Source organism: Lacerta agilis, chromosome 16 (assembly GCF_009819535.1).
Source record: "Lacerta agilis isolate rLacAgi1 chromosome 16, rLacAgi1.pri, whole genome shotgun sequence".
NCBI classification, from domain to species: domain Eukaryota; kingdom Metazoa; phylum Chordata; class Lepidosauria; order Squamata; family Lacertidae; genus Lacerta; species Lacerta agilis.
In genome coordinates, this window is record NC_046327.1 from 38,468,184 (window position 1) to 38,483,381 (window position 15,198).

The 15,198-nt window shown below is 46.6% G+C and overlaps 1 protein-coding gene across 8 annotated transcripts in view; it reads left to right on the top strand.

The window, feature by feature from the left end:
- Positions 1-15,198, top strand: part of IQSEC2 (IQ motif and Sec7 domain ArfGEF 2) — a 158,219-nt gene that overhangs the window by 113,504 nt on the left and 29,517 nt on the right. Inside the window, exon 1 of one of the 8 annotated variants that reach the window (XM_033172707.1) lies at positions 3,709-3,784. The exons of the other annotated variants lie outside the window; for them this stretch is intronic. Coding sequence (XP_033028598.1) covers positions 3,720-3,784 — 65 coding nt within the window. The 5' untranslated portion in view covers positions 3,709-3,719. Of the gene's footprint in view, positions 1-3,708; positions 3,785-15,198 lie in introns of those variants that run through there. 8 annotated transcript variants of the gene reach the window in all.

Genomic DNA, 15,198 nt, shown 5'->3' on the forward strand with positions numbered 1-15,198 from the left:
ACCAGTAGGAGAACACTTCAATCTCCCAGGACATTCTATACAAGATCTCAAAGTAGCTGTCTTACTACAAATGAATTTCAGAAATAGACTGGAAAGAGAAGTTGCTGAATTGCAACTAATAACCAAACTTAAGGGGCCAAGGTGGCACTGTGGGTTAAACCACAGAGTCTAGGGCTTGCTGATCAGAAGGTCGGTGGTTTGAATCCCCGCCACGGGGTGAGCTCCCGTTGCTCGGTCCCAGCTCCTGCCCACCTAGCAGTTCGAAAGCACATCAAAGTGCAAGTAGATAAATAGGGACTGCTCCAGCGGGAAGGTAAACGGCATTTCCATGCGCTGCTCTGGTTCGCCAGAAGTGGCTTAGTCATGCTGGCCACATGACCCGGAAGCTGTCTGTGAACAAACGCTGGCTCCCTCAGCCTATAGAGCGAGATGAGCACCGCAACCCCAGAGTTGAACCCGACTGGACCTGATGGTCAGGGGTCCCTTTACCTTTACCAAAGTTAAAACCATGGAGAGACCTGGTCTGAACAAAGACATTGGATTCTTATCTCATTGTACATGACAAAGCTATCTTTAGCCATCTCACCCCTTGACTTTTCCTGTAAGACCAATTGCAGTCGTTAACAGTCGTCACCAGGTTTTCCACACCTATCAGCCAATCACCCATTCCCACCACCCTTCTGAGTAATACCCCTCCCCACTCTCACTATATATAAGGGTCTGGTGACTTCCATTTCAGTGTATCTGAAGAAGTGTGCATGCACACAAAAGCTCATACCAAGAAGAAACTTAGCTGGTCTCTAAGGTGCTACTGGAAGGATTTTTTTTATTTTTTATTTTGTTTTAAATGAATGAGGAAGGGAAAATGAGCTCAACAAATGAGCTCTTGGCTTGGAAGGTTACCTGTTGAAGTGTATGACCTATGACCTCCAACTTACCATTTTGCCAAAAATGTTGGCATGATTTGAGAATTAAACAGGGCCCTATCTGAGGGTGCTCCCTCAACCCAGACATTTTGGTGCTTGAGGAAGACAATGTAAATGGCAACTTCCCCTCCACACACACACACACACACACTAACAGGGAGTGCATTCTCCATTTTTTCCCTTCTGGGGAAGTAATCTCTCACAAGCCTAACTGAAAAGAACAATTGTGCAAATGTACTGTCAGGGGCTTCCTGCAGGGGATGTGCCCCATGGGTCAGATCTGTCTGCCTGCTGCTTTTTTTGGCTCTCAAAATTTGCCACCTGAGACCGCTGTAGACCATATCTCCCTCCTACTTAGCTGCTCGTGTATCTTCCCCCTCCCATCACCACTTTCTTTCTACAGTTGGCAATAGGACCCCAGTTTAAGGCCTGAAAACTACAGAGCTGTATGACAGGCAGAAATCCGGCAGGTGCAGTGTCTCCCAATGTAAACAAGATGTAACGAAACAAAGTTTAAGACTGCTAAAGAGAGCCATAGTTCAGGTTGCTTGGGCTATACTTTTCCTTGGTAAGATTGCCATCTTTTTTGTGCCTCTCCCTTTTGTAGCAGCCTGACAGGTAAATATTTAGCACGCAGAGGTTTTCCTGCACCAGGAAAAACATCAATCTGCTACGTACTTTTCTGTGCTTTGAGCTGCTGTCAACAGAGGGGCCTTCCATAAAATGAAAAGATGGGGCAACCCATTTCCAGGTCTGAGAAGAGAGGGTGGGCTGAGTGACAATTGTAACAAACAGCTGACTAGATCAATAAATTAGACATGCATGTCAAAGACACATATTGACTTCCTTAATAATGTGGGCGCCTGTTCTGTCTCAGTGATGTTGCCAGAGACTCTCTTCCTTCAGAGCTCTGGCGTCTTGGACCTCAGCAGCACACCTGCTGCTCTTCCTGGTTCACTGCCTTATTCCATTTTAGACCAGGAAATGGAGCCTCTTCTTTATTATGTATCCTTTGTGCTTCACCAAATGTTCCCAGGGTGGGGTACAAAAATATCACAATGAAAATGAGTACAAATCATAAAATAAAACCACAGAACTAACCAGTCTGGAGGTTTGGTGGCTGGCAGCCACACTTTAACCATTAGATCACACGCCCCAAATTCACCAGAATGGGTGTAAATGCTCTAAGACTGAGCTATCTCCATACTGGGGATAATTTGGAAAGGCATCAGAAATAAAACTGCTGATATGAAAATGTCAGTATACAATCAGTGGTCTGTGGTCAGTTCTGGGCACTTCACCTCATACAGGCTGTTTTCAAGCTGGGAAAGGTGCAGAAAAGAGCATCAAAGGGGCTGGAGCACCTCTCCTACAAAGGAAGGGGTTCAGGGGCATTTTAGTTTGAAAGCTGAGCAAAGGGAAGCATGATAGAGGTGTATTAAATTTAGCATGGTGCGGAGAAAGTACAGACCGGAGTCATCTGGTGGAGCTGGCTGTTGCCAGATTTAAGGAGACCAAAGGATGTGCTTCTTCTCATCGTCCATTGGTCAACTGTGCAATTGGCTACTAGAAGATGTAGTGAGGACCATGAAGGAATTTAGACACATTCTTGATAGAGAAGGCTCTCAATGGCTACTAGGCATGATGTATTCTTTCTGGTAACAGAGGCAGTATGCCTCTGGGTACCAGTTGCTGGTGAAGTGGGAAGCAGCAGGGTGCTATGCGCTCTTGCCTGGCTTGTGGTACTGGTTAGCCATTGTGGTAAGCAGGATGCTATCTATACTAGAAAGGCCATTGATTGGTCTGATCCAGTGCAGCTTTCCTTAAGTTATTACAGTGGAGAAGCCTATATTTCTGGAATATGTCCCTGTGGATGTGCAAAGTGAATTTTTAAACCACCAGGCCTTGTGTTGATTAACATCCAGTACCCTTTAAATGTGTTGTAGGAGGGGGTGGGGTTGTTGGTTTGTTTTTGTCCTTGCTTTTATTATATATTTTGTGCTTTTTTAATCTTGTATTTTTATGCTGTGAACCGCCCTGACATCTATGGATGAAGGATGGTATATAAATTTACTTAATTAATAATAATAATCACCCAGCCAGAGCTCTCCAGCATTGCAGGGGTGGCATAGCAGGACCTGGCAGCCACCAGCTAGACAGGTGGGCATTTATTCTTTTTTAGAAACTTCGTCCTAGCTGAGCATAAAAAGAAAACAGGGGTTTTAATGCCCAGCCGAAATCCTCCTCCCAAGGAAAGAGAGAGAGAACGAACCAAAGAAGGGGTGGGGGTCACAAAATCCAGAAGACTGGCTCCTCCCTGGCAGCTGACATCGAAGCAGCCTTGGACCCTTGGGAGGGACCTGCCGTGGAACTGTAGAGTTGAAGGGAATCCCATCTAGTCCAACCCCCAGCAGTGCAGGGTTATTTCGCCCCCCGTGGGGCTCGAACCCCCAAGCCCTGAGCCGAAGAGACTCGTGAAAGCAGCACCCCCCCCCCCCGCCTCGGTGTCCTTATCCGAGGATCAAGAGGGAGCGGGAGGGGGGGGCGCCCTGGCCGCGGAGATGCTGCTGGGAGGCGGGGCGCCACTTGGGGGGCGGGCGGCGGTGGGGCGAGGGCGGTCACTCGCGGCCGCGGGCTCCTCCTCCGCTTCGCGCGGCGCACGCACGGATGGAGGAGCGGCGGCGGCGGCGGCGCTGCTGCTGCTCGGGGGCTCCGAGGAACCGCGGCGGCGGCGGCTGAGACGCCGCGGCGATTCCCCGCACCCCTGTCCGTCTCCCCGGCTCGCTCTCGGCCATGTGGTGCCTGCAATGCTCGTCCGAGCGCCGCCCGGGGCAGCTGCAGCACAAGCTCCTGCGCGGGTGAGTGCACCCCCCTTGGCAGCCCCCCCCCCACCGCCGCCGCCGCTTCCCTTTCGCCGAGCCCCCCCCCCCCACGGCCTCTGCCTCGCCCAGGCTGCGCGGGTGCTGAACTAGCGCAGGGAATGTTGCAGCCAGCAGAGAAATGCCGCTGCCTCCCCCCTCCCCACAAATACCAACCCTCTTCAGGGAACTCCCCGCTCCCCATCTGCTTTTTCCTTCAGCGGATTAAATATTGCCTTGGGGGGGGGAGTTTTCTCAGGTACCCCATTGAGTAATGCCCAGGAAATACCCCCCCCTCACAATTTGTCAGATTTTAAAATTTCTTAAATTATCTTAGAAGGAAACCTTTCTGATGTTTCATCTCTGTCTTTCCTCACAGGGGTCTCCCAAATAATATCTCCTGAGTAGTTTTCTTACCATCCCACCCCCCCCCATTTGTTCTGCAGGAATCCCCTGATCACCTCCTGCCTTCCTTACCAGTCGTAGGAGCCACACACCCCAAAGACTCCCCTTGGACAGGAATGTCCCCTTCTCCCCTGCGCTTACTCCCCTCCCAACTCAGTGGCTGCATCATCTGTTTGGGACAGCCTTCCTTCTTTTCTCCAGATTTTCCTTGGGTTTCTCAGCAGACAAATAAACATTGAGACTGTTGCTGGGTTGCTGCCCCAGCCACCTCGGCCTGCCCTTGGCCAGCCCCCACCTGCCTGCCTATCTGCCATCACGTCTAGGCGGTGGCCTGGTTGTCATCACCCTCTTCCTTTGTCTCCGTGCCACCCTGGTAGAACTCTGCAGGAAGGTGGATGGGGACAAACCTACACTGAATAGGCTCCTCCTGTTGCTGGCTCTGGATCCATCTCCTTGCCTTCTGCCTTGGCAATCCCAGCGGGAACAGTTACCTTATACAGTACTGAATCAAACCATGGCCCCACCTTGCTCAGTTGACTTGTAGTGACTCTCTAGAGTTTCAAACAACCTAGGATCTTTCCCAGCCCTTCCTGGAGATGCTAAGGGTTGAACCTGGGGCCTTTTGCTAAGCCAAGGTGTGGTTTAGTGTCTCATGAGAAGTAAGGTGTTGTAGTGTAGTAGTGGTTAACGTGTTGGACTACAACCTGGGGGACCAGGGTTCAAATCCTTACCCAGGCATGAAGTTCATTGGGTGTGTCTTGAGCCAAGACACTGTCTCTCAGTCTAGCCTGCCTCACAAGATAAAATGAAGAGGGCGAGAACCATTTGTGACACCTTGAGCTCCTTGGAGGAAAGGTGGGATGTAAAAGGAATGGCGAAAACATCAGCCAGTCCCTCAACTCTCCACAGGTCAGGTCCTTGAATGCCTTTTGCAAATATCCACAGGCCCCCTTTTCCATTTCTTTTTAGCTCCACCGCTGGGCTTGGCCTCCCTTTGGCCTTCAGGGCTTGTGCTCAGGCTAGGTTGTGATATGGGCCTCCCTCCTTTTAGTTAGCTGGTATTAATTGTATGAGTGAATTGGTCCTCACTCTGGGTTCCAAGATAATTAAGGAATAATTTTTGAAGACCTCACACCTGGATGAGATCCCACCTTGGACCGTGAAGGGAGAAACAGATTTGGGTGGAGAAGTGAAATTCTAAAGCACTACAGCAGCCATGAAATAGGTTTCGTCTTTGTCCCAGTTGAGTTCCCCCACCCCACCTTCACAGCTGTGGTACCACCTACCATCACAACCTCTTACTATGCATTAATTAATCTGGAATGACGGCTGTACCTTCCTCTGTACGCACAATCGCCAACATGGATTTGGGTCCCTTACTTTACAGGGATAACACTTTGGCATGTCTCTGCTTGTAGACAACTTTCCACTTCTAAACTCAACATGGCGCCTGGCCGTGTGGTGGTGTGGATCCTTACATTGCAGTCAGTAGTGGCAGCGCTTATTTCAGCTGGAACTCGCCAGGACTGCGTTCTGGCATCTCTCTGCTGGGCCCTGGAACTGGGGGGAGGGACCTGACCAGCTTGAGCAAAGCCCCGCTGCCCCTCCCGCACACGAGGAGACCCCCCCCAGCCTGAAGGGGATACCCTCTAGGGGCTCCAGAGAGGGGCAGGTGAGTTGGAGGTGCAACAGGGCTTTGCTGAGGCTCTTCAGCCTCCCAGCTAACAGCTGACATGCATGAGAGCCTCACCTCAGCTGAGGAAGCCCCCTTGTTGCTCCAGGTCACCTGAGCCAGAGAGGCGTGAGGGGGGCAAACTGCTCAGCTGAAGTGCGGGGCAGCTGTGTGCCATCAGCCCCCCTGACAGAGGTGGCCTCTGGTTCATGAGCAGACACCCCCCCAGCCCAAAGGTACCCTCTTGGGGCTCTGGAGTGGGTCTTCTGAGGAAGGTGCGTTCCAGCACCTTTTTGTGTAGAAAACACTGAGTAGTGGGGACATTAAAAAATTTCCCTGTCCACATGGCTGAACTTTGCCGACTACAGACTTTCCTTATGGTTGCAGTGTAATCCCTCACCCTTAATCTGGTGACAAATGTGGTGACAAACGTGGTTGTCATACTTGTAAGAAGAGTGTATGTACAAGTATGCCAAAATTCAGCAGAAATACAGTGGAAAAAATCAGGATGTGGGTTTGGGTGTGGCTTCCTAAAAATCCTAACCTTCATAAGGGGGTGGGGAAATCTAGTCCTCATGTTTGGGAAGATTTGGCAGTTTCTGTTTATATTTTGACTATGTATTTTTTGTTTTTATATTGAAATTTTATCTTTTGATCCGCCCTGAGACCTGTGGATGTAGGGCGGTATATAAATTTTAATAATAATAATAATAATAATAATAATAATAATAATAATAATAATAGCATCCTTGAAGTGTGTTGGCAGTGCTTGCTGAAATCGGAAACCAGAAGCGTGGTTGAATATAAATCCTTAGACTCCCAAATGTTATTAAATATGAAACTGTGTGTGTAGAATTAGGCATACAAACAATGGAATACTAGGCCTGGACTACCGCTATAAAATACTGGTTGCACTGCCATTTCCGCTGTCCACTGTCAAGCCTGCTCTCTGACCTGCTCAAGGACTCCTATTAATCTAGATGCCCCTCCCCTAGCAAAAACAGTATAAATTCAGACACAGCAGTAAAATTACAGAATTCAGCTCTTGATGTTCAGGAGTTACATTGGCAAAGAATATGTGTAGCCCTTGTCATAAGTATTATTATTATTTATTAAATTTGTATACTGTCCTTCATCCTAAGATCTCAAGATAAAAATACAAAATGAGAACATAAAATACATAATATGTAATCAAACAAAAACAAACCAAATAACCGCCCTCTTAGAAACAAATTTTAAAAGCCAGAATGTTAATCAGCTAAAGGCCTGGTTATAGAGGAACGTTTTTGCCTGGTGCCTAAAGATATGTAATGAAGGCCCCAGGTGAACCTCCCTGGGGAGAGCCTTCCACAAGTGGGGCTCCACTGCAGAAAAGGCCCGTTCTCATGTTGCCACCCTAGTCTGGACCTCTCATGGCGGAGGAACATGAAGAAAGGCCTCAGGAGATGGTCACAGGGTCCAGGTCAGTTCATATGGAGAGAGGCCGTCTTTGAGGTATAGCAGCCCTAAGCTGTTGAAGGAGTTATAGGTCATAACCAGCACTTTGAATTGGGCCCACAAGCTAATTGATAGCCAGTGCAGTTGGGCCAGGATTGGTGTAATATGCTCAAACCATTTTGCCCCAGGAGCAACCTAACCTCCGAATTCTGCACCAGCTGAAGCTTCCAAATCTTCAGGGTACTGACCTATGTCTAATTCATTGCAGTAATTCAGCCTAGAGGTTACCAGAGCATAAACAACAAAAGTTAGGCTATCCCTGTCCAAAGCTGATGGAAGACAAACTCTTTCTTTCTTTCTTTCTTTCTTTCTTTCTTTCTTCAAAACAAACTTTGCTTGTTTCTTTTAATTATATTTTTAAATAAATGAAAAATAAACCTGGTGTTCTACAAGAAATTCAAATAAAATATTGGAAATTGAGATTATATATGCAAAATAAATAAAAACTCTAGTGAGGAATTGTTTTGGCAAAGCCTCTGAGCAGTTTTAAGCTAGCTCTGCTTCTGCCCCTCTTGAGCAGTTGTGCCTAACTTCAGAGGAGAGGAGAGGAGGTTGTCTTTGTGATCATTTGTTTTTCACTCTGTTTGTCTGAGGCAGCTGTTTCACAGTTATAGAATGCAATCCAGACATCATCCACTGACAAGACACCTGTTCCAAGAAGATCTCCTTTTCCCAGCATGCAAGCCACAATTCTGGGGAAATGCAATTTTACCTATCCCTAGCAAATGCACCTGTAGCAGGTGTAGAATACAACATGGAATTTGATTGCTTAAATGTCACCTTGCATTTCTTACTACTTTGCTTAAAGACCCAATGTCCTATTGCATCGTTTTGTTTCTCAACATCATTTTTAAAAGTATTGAGCAATATAACGAAAAAGGTGAACCCCACGAGGCTGCCTTGTAGCAGAGCATGGGCATAGCCGGGGGGGGGGGGTGAGTGAGCAGCTGCCCCCCTAGATCAAGTAAAATAATAGAAATACCAGTACTTAACTAACTGACCAATCTCATCGGTTCTGCCCCCCTAGCAAAAGTCCCACCTCCTCCAACAAAAGTCCTGCCCCCCCCCAATTTTTTTGACTATGCCCATGTAGCAGAGAGGCCCATCTTTTGGTACACTTCTTTGTTAACATTTTTTCAAATAGCACCAAACATTCAGTTGTCCCACTGATCAAAGTATGCCCCCCCAAAAAACTATTTGGGGTAAAGTTGGTTCTGGATCTAGGCTGGAAAATAAAATAGGGGTTTTATTGCTGTCTGGAAAAGCTCTAAGAGACACAATGTGATTTGGGAAGGAAGGGCAGCACTGGCAAGAGTTTATAAATTCCAGCATGGCACCCTATTAGCAGTTGTGATCGGAAGCTCAAGGAGGGGCAGCAAGGGGAGCCAGGATGCCACTCCCCCCTCTGCTGCATCCCTTAGCAATAGGACAAGGAAGTCGACCTGACAAATGGCATTACATCTCATCTCCAAGGGAAATTGTCATGCCTGGAGCCCAGCCATATGGAATTTCAACTCTCAGCAAGATGCAGCTGCTTCTAGGGTGGGCTGCAGCAGCTGATGTCTCTCAGCCCCATAACATTTGAAGACAAGGAAGTAAAGGAACATTCTGTTTCTGGTTGGGAACCTTTGTGGGGTGGGGAAGAAAAGGAAGCATATTTAAAGGACCAGAGAATGGAAATCCCTTTAGCTGGGATGCAGCCCAGAAATCTGGTAGAAATATGTTTTGTTGAAATGTGAAGGTGTATTGAGGCAGGATGTGCTAATGAGAGGGAAGTGTCTTTTCTTTCTCCGGCATTGACCAAGAGAAGACAGAAAAGGGCTCTGCTGAGATTTGAACTTGCAGCTGCCCAGCATACCAGAGTTCCAAGCTTCTGTTTCAGCTGGTGACAAAGGCTTAACAAGGAGGGAAAGAGGAGCACTTGCCTCTATTGCTTTCTGTTCTGTTCCTTGGTCTCTGGCAGTGTCCAAGCTCACCATTGTTTGAGGGTCAGGATGGAGGCTGTGATGTTACATTGCCTGCTGGCACGTGGTACATTCTCTTTGGTTTCCACAATGGTATGTGGTTTTTTTTTTTTTACATTCTCTGTAGTATATTTGGACACTCACTATCATTCCTCTAGATTTCTTGGGAGTTTGTGGGGCTTTTGGGGGGGGGTATGTGTGCGTTATTTTTATGAAACAAAGCAATATTGTTCATATTGCAAAACTTAAATCATTTTGTTTTTAAAAGCATTCTCTCTCTGTGTGTGTTTATCAAAATGATGTACAGTGGAACCTTAGTTCTTGAACTTAATCCATTCCAGAAGTTCGTTCAACTCCCAAAACTATTTGAAAACCAAGGCACAGCAAAAGCTTCCTGCACTCAAGCGGAAGGAAGCTGCTGTTCCTTCTGGGTTTTCGGTGTTCAGGAGCTGTTTGAGAACCAAGGTACCACTGTATGTAGCACACCTAACACAGGAACACTCCCCCCCCCTTCGGAGCAACGTTGGACTGTTAGCCCACACTCTTGTGATTTTCTACAGTGTGCTGCATGTTCATTGTCCTTTTTCCTCACAATGACAGTTGTGCATACCTGTATTTGCTGTGATCTCTCTCTCTCCTCAATCCACACCTCATTCACCAGGGTTCAGTTCAGTTAGTGAATGCAAAATCTGGACTAAATTCATTCTCTGGTAATCTCTCGGTCTCTGCTTTTCTCCATCCCCCATCTGGCACTTATGTTCTTTATGCTTTCTAGCCTCTCAAGACTTAAGAAGACCTCAGGGAGCAATTTGGCCTCTTCTTGTGTATTTTCTCTCTCCCTCTCTCTGTGGATCAGCTAACCCATTATTCTTATACGAGCTGGAGACCTGGCAGATAGAATAATGCCTGTGTGTGGCAGAGAGCAATGGTGGGCAAAAGGGGCCCTTAGTGAGTGTGTGCCAGTTTGAGGCCCCTCAGTTCCCAGTGTAGTTATCATAGCGGCTGTGGGCTGACCACCCTTTATGGCTAAGACGCAATAGGACCCCAACTGGGCTTCTCCCCTTGATACTGGCTGATGACTATCAAACAAAATAGTGGAAGGGCATTACAAGAAAACTGTCCTTTTACAGCCTTTCTCCCACAAATTACTTAAGTGCGCTGGATAACCCTAAACATCATTGGGGTTTTCCAGAGCCCATTTTAATGTTCTCCCTTCAGTACTACTTGAGGGCAGATATCATGACATCCCAGTTGTACAAAGATTATGCCCTTGCAACTCTAATGAGATTGAATCCATTGGGCACGTTCTTATATACGGCCCATTGTACTGTGATACCTGTAGAGAGCTAATTTTACCTGGCTGCTCAGAGGAAACAAGTTAAATACCTTCTTGTCGATAAAGATCTGGATATCATTAGGCCTGTTGTGAAATTCTGTTTTATGGCAACGAGGACAAGACAAGTTGCGATGTCAGTCATGACCTGCGAATGAGTAATGATTTTAATACAGATTTTAGCTGAAGGAGTGTTATTTTTAATGTAAATAAGCTTATAGGGGATTTTTAATTGCTTGATTTCTGAGATATGCTTATCATCTTTCTTTGTGTGGGTATTGGTATAGCCATGTGGCTTGTAGACCAATAACATCCAAACTTTTTTGAGCTGGAACAGTTTCCACAAGGTAATATAGATAAACTTATATACACATGTAGAAAACTAATCTTGTGAAAGAGCCCTGATATAAAATAAGTGTACTGTAGTTGTCAGAATAACCATTCTGTGGACCAGACAGTAGCAGACGGCTGATTTCTGAGGATTTATGTCAGGCCTCACTAACCCAAAGGCTGCAAACTGCTTGCTAGTCTTGGGTTCATTTCAGAAGTCAAGAGTGGTAACCATCTCTGCACACCTGCAGTGGTCGTGTGGCATGGATGCTAAGGGACTCTCTTCACAAACAGGTTCATCCAGCCTGTTCCATGCTGGCATGACTTAAGTAAGGCATGTAAATGCCTTTTTTATTCATGTGACTTTTGAGAGCTGATAGTTTAGAACCAACTCCGCCGTGTTCTTGAGCTGCATTGCTTTGCTGTGTTTTGCTGCTGATGGTTAAAAAAATATATGTTATATTGTATTATTTTATTGACAATTTTGTTTTTATTTTGCAAACCTTGAAAATTTTTGATCAATAACAGTGTAGAAATATTTTTAAATAAAGTTGATTCCTACATAAGTCCAGACCTGCTGAGTTAGCTACCAGGACAGCATACAGCAGACTCGAACAATTTGTGACCCACCAATTAGAATGCAACCAAGCATGGTGGCCTATCAGGGGCTCAATAAAACTTACTTTTTTGCTGTCTGTCTGGGACTGCAAAAAGGATGTGGGGTTAATGCCAGGTATCTGGCATATCATTGCTTAGGATTCATGTTAGACCACCAGGGCAGGATCCATTTGGATAGAGGATTTACCAGAGGTGGCACTGCCATGAAGTCAGGGCAGGCAGTGATTTTGGACAGCACATTTTGGATGTTATTGAGAGCAACAGACTGGAGTCGGGAGGAACAGGGACACACAGTTGTGATCCAGGTCACAGATGATGACCTTCTGTACAAGCCTCTGCATTAATCTCAACCTGGGGAAGAGCACAGGATTATTCTTGTGCAGCTCTGTTCTTTTCTGGTTAGCTTGCAGAAAAGAGCTTCACTGCAGAGCCCCCATGTTCTTTTGTGGAAGGGGACAATCTGGTTTGTGGACCATGAAGTGTTTGTATTCCACTCCTGGATGAACTCCTTGAGGAACTTCTCTGGGCTCTTTGACTAGAAGATCCATAAGATGCCTGCAAACAGCTTGCTCACCATTAATCCTCTTTTCCAAGTAAAGAGTGTTGGGCACATTCTAGGGCATTGCTAGAGAACCTTTTTCAGACTGAGGGTCATAGTCCCCCATGGGGAACTTTCAGGGGCCAGAAGCAAAAGTGGTTGAAACAATAGGTGTGACTTGTGGCTTTGTACAGTCATGGAAAGGTCAGAGGTTTCCATATACCCCCACCCACTTTCATCTCCCCATCCAAGCAAGCAAGTGGAGTTAATCACAGTTTAAATACCCATTCATGCCAAATAAAAGCACTCAGCCAGGATCTATTTTAGGGGGGGCAGGCTTTATGTTGGGGGACAGAACTGAGTTATCTGCGACACAATTTGTTAAGTATTTTTAATTATTTACTTGATTTAGGGGGGCAGCTGCCCCCCTGGCTACGCCCATGCTCAAGGGTAGAATTCAGTGTTGTGCTGAGTGGTATATGTGCTTGGGGAGCAAGGTCCGCTCATGCAATGGGACTCCCCCCAATGTGCCACCTGTTCTTGGGGTTTCCCAACCCTTCAGAACAAATTTGGAAAGTCCCCCACAACAACTTAGTTGAATCCTGCCCTAGGAGAGTGCATAGCAGGGTTAGTGATGGAGGTGGCCTTGGGAGAGGTTGTGGTATTGGGAGAGTCTCAAGGGTCAAATGGAGATGCGTGGAGGGTTGCATGTGGTCTGGGCAACAGCTGGGCCCAAGCCCCTAGGCTGGCACCAGAAGCAAAAAGGTGTTCCCAGAATCCTTTGCTGTGTGCTGGAATTCTGGAGTAGGATTCCAGGGTTCCTGAACAGTGAAAATTTTGAAATCATTGTAGAGCACGACAGTGTTCTGCATTTGCCGAAGTTAAGAGGCATTCCCCCTTCTTTCTTACACACAGAAGAGGATGCCACATCTAGGATACTGTGACATGTTCCTGCATCTTCTAAGAGCAAAGTATGCTTCTTGCATCTTCTCTGTGTCCGAGAGGTCTACACAACCCTTTGCCTTATATGGCAGTGCACCAGAGACTAAAAAAACTTCTAGTTTGCCTGCTGGGACTGCAGAAGCAGGGAGTTGATAAGAACCTCACAAGTCACTGTTTGTGGCTGATGGGCTGTGCTCAGTTTGGTGGCTCATGAGTTTTAGAATTGTAAGTGTGCTTTTTATTAGCTCAGGCGTGGCTTCTTAAACAGGATGCATATGTGTGTGCTTTACCACCCAAGGCTTCGTTAATTAAAAATGAAGATGCAGTGTTAGAACAGGAGCAATTTCACCAGATTGATGTCTGCTTCTAAAACAGAATATGTGATTAAGCTCTGCAATGTAAAACAAACAAAGAACCCAACAAAGCAGTAGTGCTCAAAGTACTATTTTTATTTTTAAAGTACTCAAAGCATTTGTACTTGTTTTCTCATTGTGGCTAGACAGATATACTGTGTGTGTGTGTGTGTGTGTGTGTACACACACACACACACACACACACACACACTGCAGGTGGCCTTATCAAAATCACCCTGTGATGGGAGATCAGAATTGAGCTAGGCACTCTTGGTGTGCTCACCCTTTCCTGGCCTTGCCAGTTGTATATTAGAGGTAACGTTAGCACTTGGCCCTTCGCATGTAGAGCTTCACACTCCTGGATCTGCTTCGTGCCATCCAGACATGGCACACTCAAGGCAGCCTATGCTGCATGGAATAGACATATGCAGGCGCCTATGGAAACTTCAGCTCCTTCATCCAAATAGCAGGCAAGGCAACACATGGTGCAGCACATTTGAGCATTTGCGTATAGCTAAGATTATATTGTGAGCTGGATGGGGTCCATGAGCTTCCCCAGAACTAGAGTTAGCATCTCATCTTGATTATTGCAACGCGACAATACTATTTTAAAAATTTATTAGATTGTGATTGTACAAATGTCATTATGGGCACCTAGTGGGTAGTGCCTATGATTAAGTTCCTACAGAAGGTCGGTGTCAGGAGAATTCAGAATGGGAAATATATCAGGCTCCCAACATTTAAGAAGACTGCTTGGGAGCCAAATGGCCAAGTTTTGCTTCTCAAAACAAAAACTGATGCAACATGGGAGATCAGACATTGCATCTCCTGGCGATTCTTCTCCTCCCCACCCTGCCTTTTAGGTCAGAAGCAGCCTGGGGTAGTAGAGGAGCTCTGGCTTTGATTGGATCTGTGACTCTGCGGGTGTTTAACCCTTTCCCCTTATGTTGCTTCCCGGATCTAAATCACCCTGAAGCTGCTGTTAGCCCCACTAGGAAAACGATATAGGCCTGATGCCCCAGCAGAGATAATAGCAGCTTCATGGTGCATGTTTTCTGTCAATCAGGGAAATTATATGACTGTGTGGCTGGCAGGCAAAGGTTCGTCCCTTTCACCACCAGCACTTCTACAGTGGTGATAATATTGGCAGCTGGTTGAATTGGCTAGTTTATGATAATGGGTCAAAAGAACCACAAATGGTGCGGTGACTATGGTGTGTCCCCCCCCCAATCTTTGTCAGTGGAGCTGCCAAGTCTTGACCTTGGTGTGTCAGGCCCCTCCACCCTTGCAGATCAGGGTTGAGCCTCGGTTGGCTACTGGAGCTGCTGGTTCTCTCTCTCTGTTCAGATTTTAAAGGGCAACCAAAGGGGAGGAAATGCATTTTAAAATCCAACTTGGTGGTTTTGATAAGAGACCAGATCAGCCAACAGCATTTAAATAATGCCATTTTAAAAAAGGATCTGAGGCAAAATAGGAAAGGAACTACCTATATTACACCATTCCATGGCATAGTTCCCTTTCTGCTTCCTCTGCTCCCATTTTAAATGGGCAGCCAGCTACCAGCCAGGCTGCCACCTTCTCTCTCTCTCTCTCTCTCTCTCTCTCTCTCTCTCAGTGCTGGAGCTGTACGCTGGCACCACAGAGGTCGCCATTTCAGAGGTGGGTCAGGGCCATCCAGATAAATGTGGCTGCCTGAGGCAAAAGACAAGGTGGCATCCTTGCCCTGCCTGCCCTCTAACAACACTGCATATAAAGAAAACCA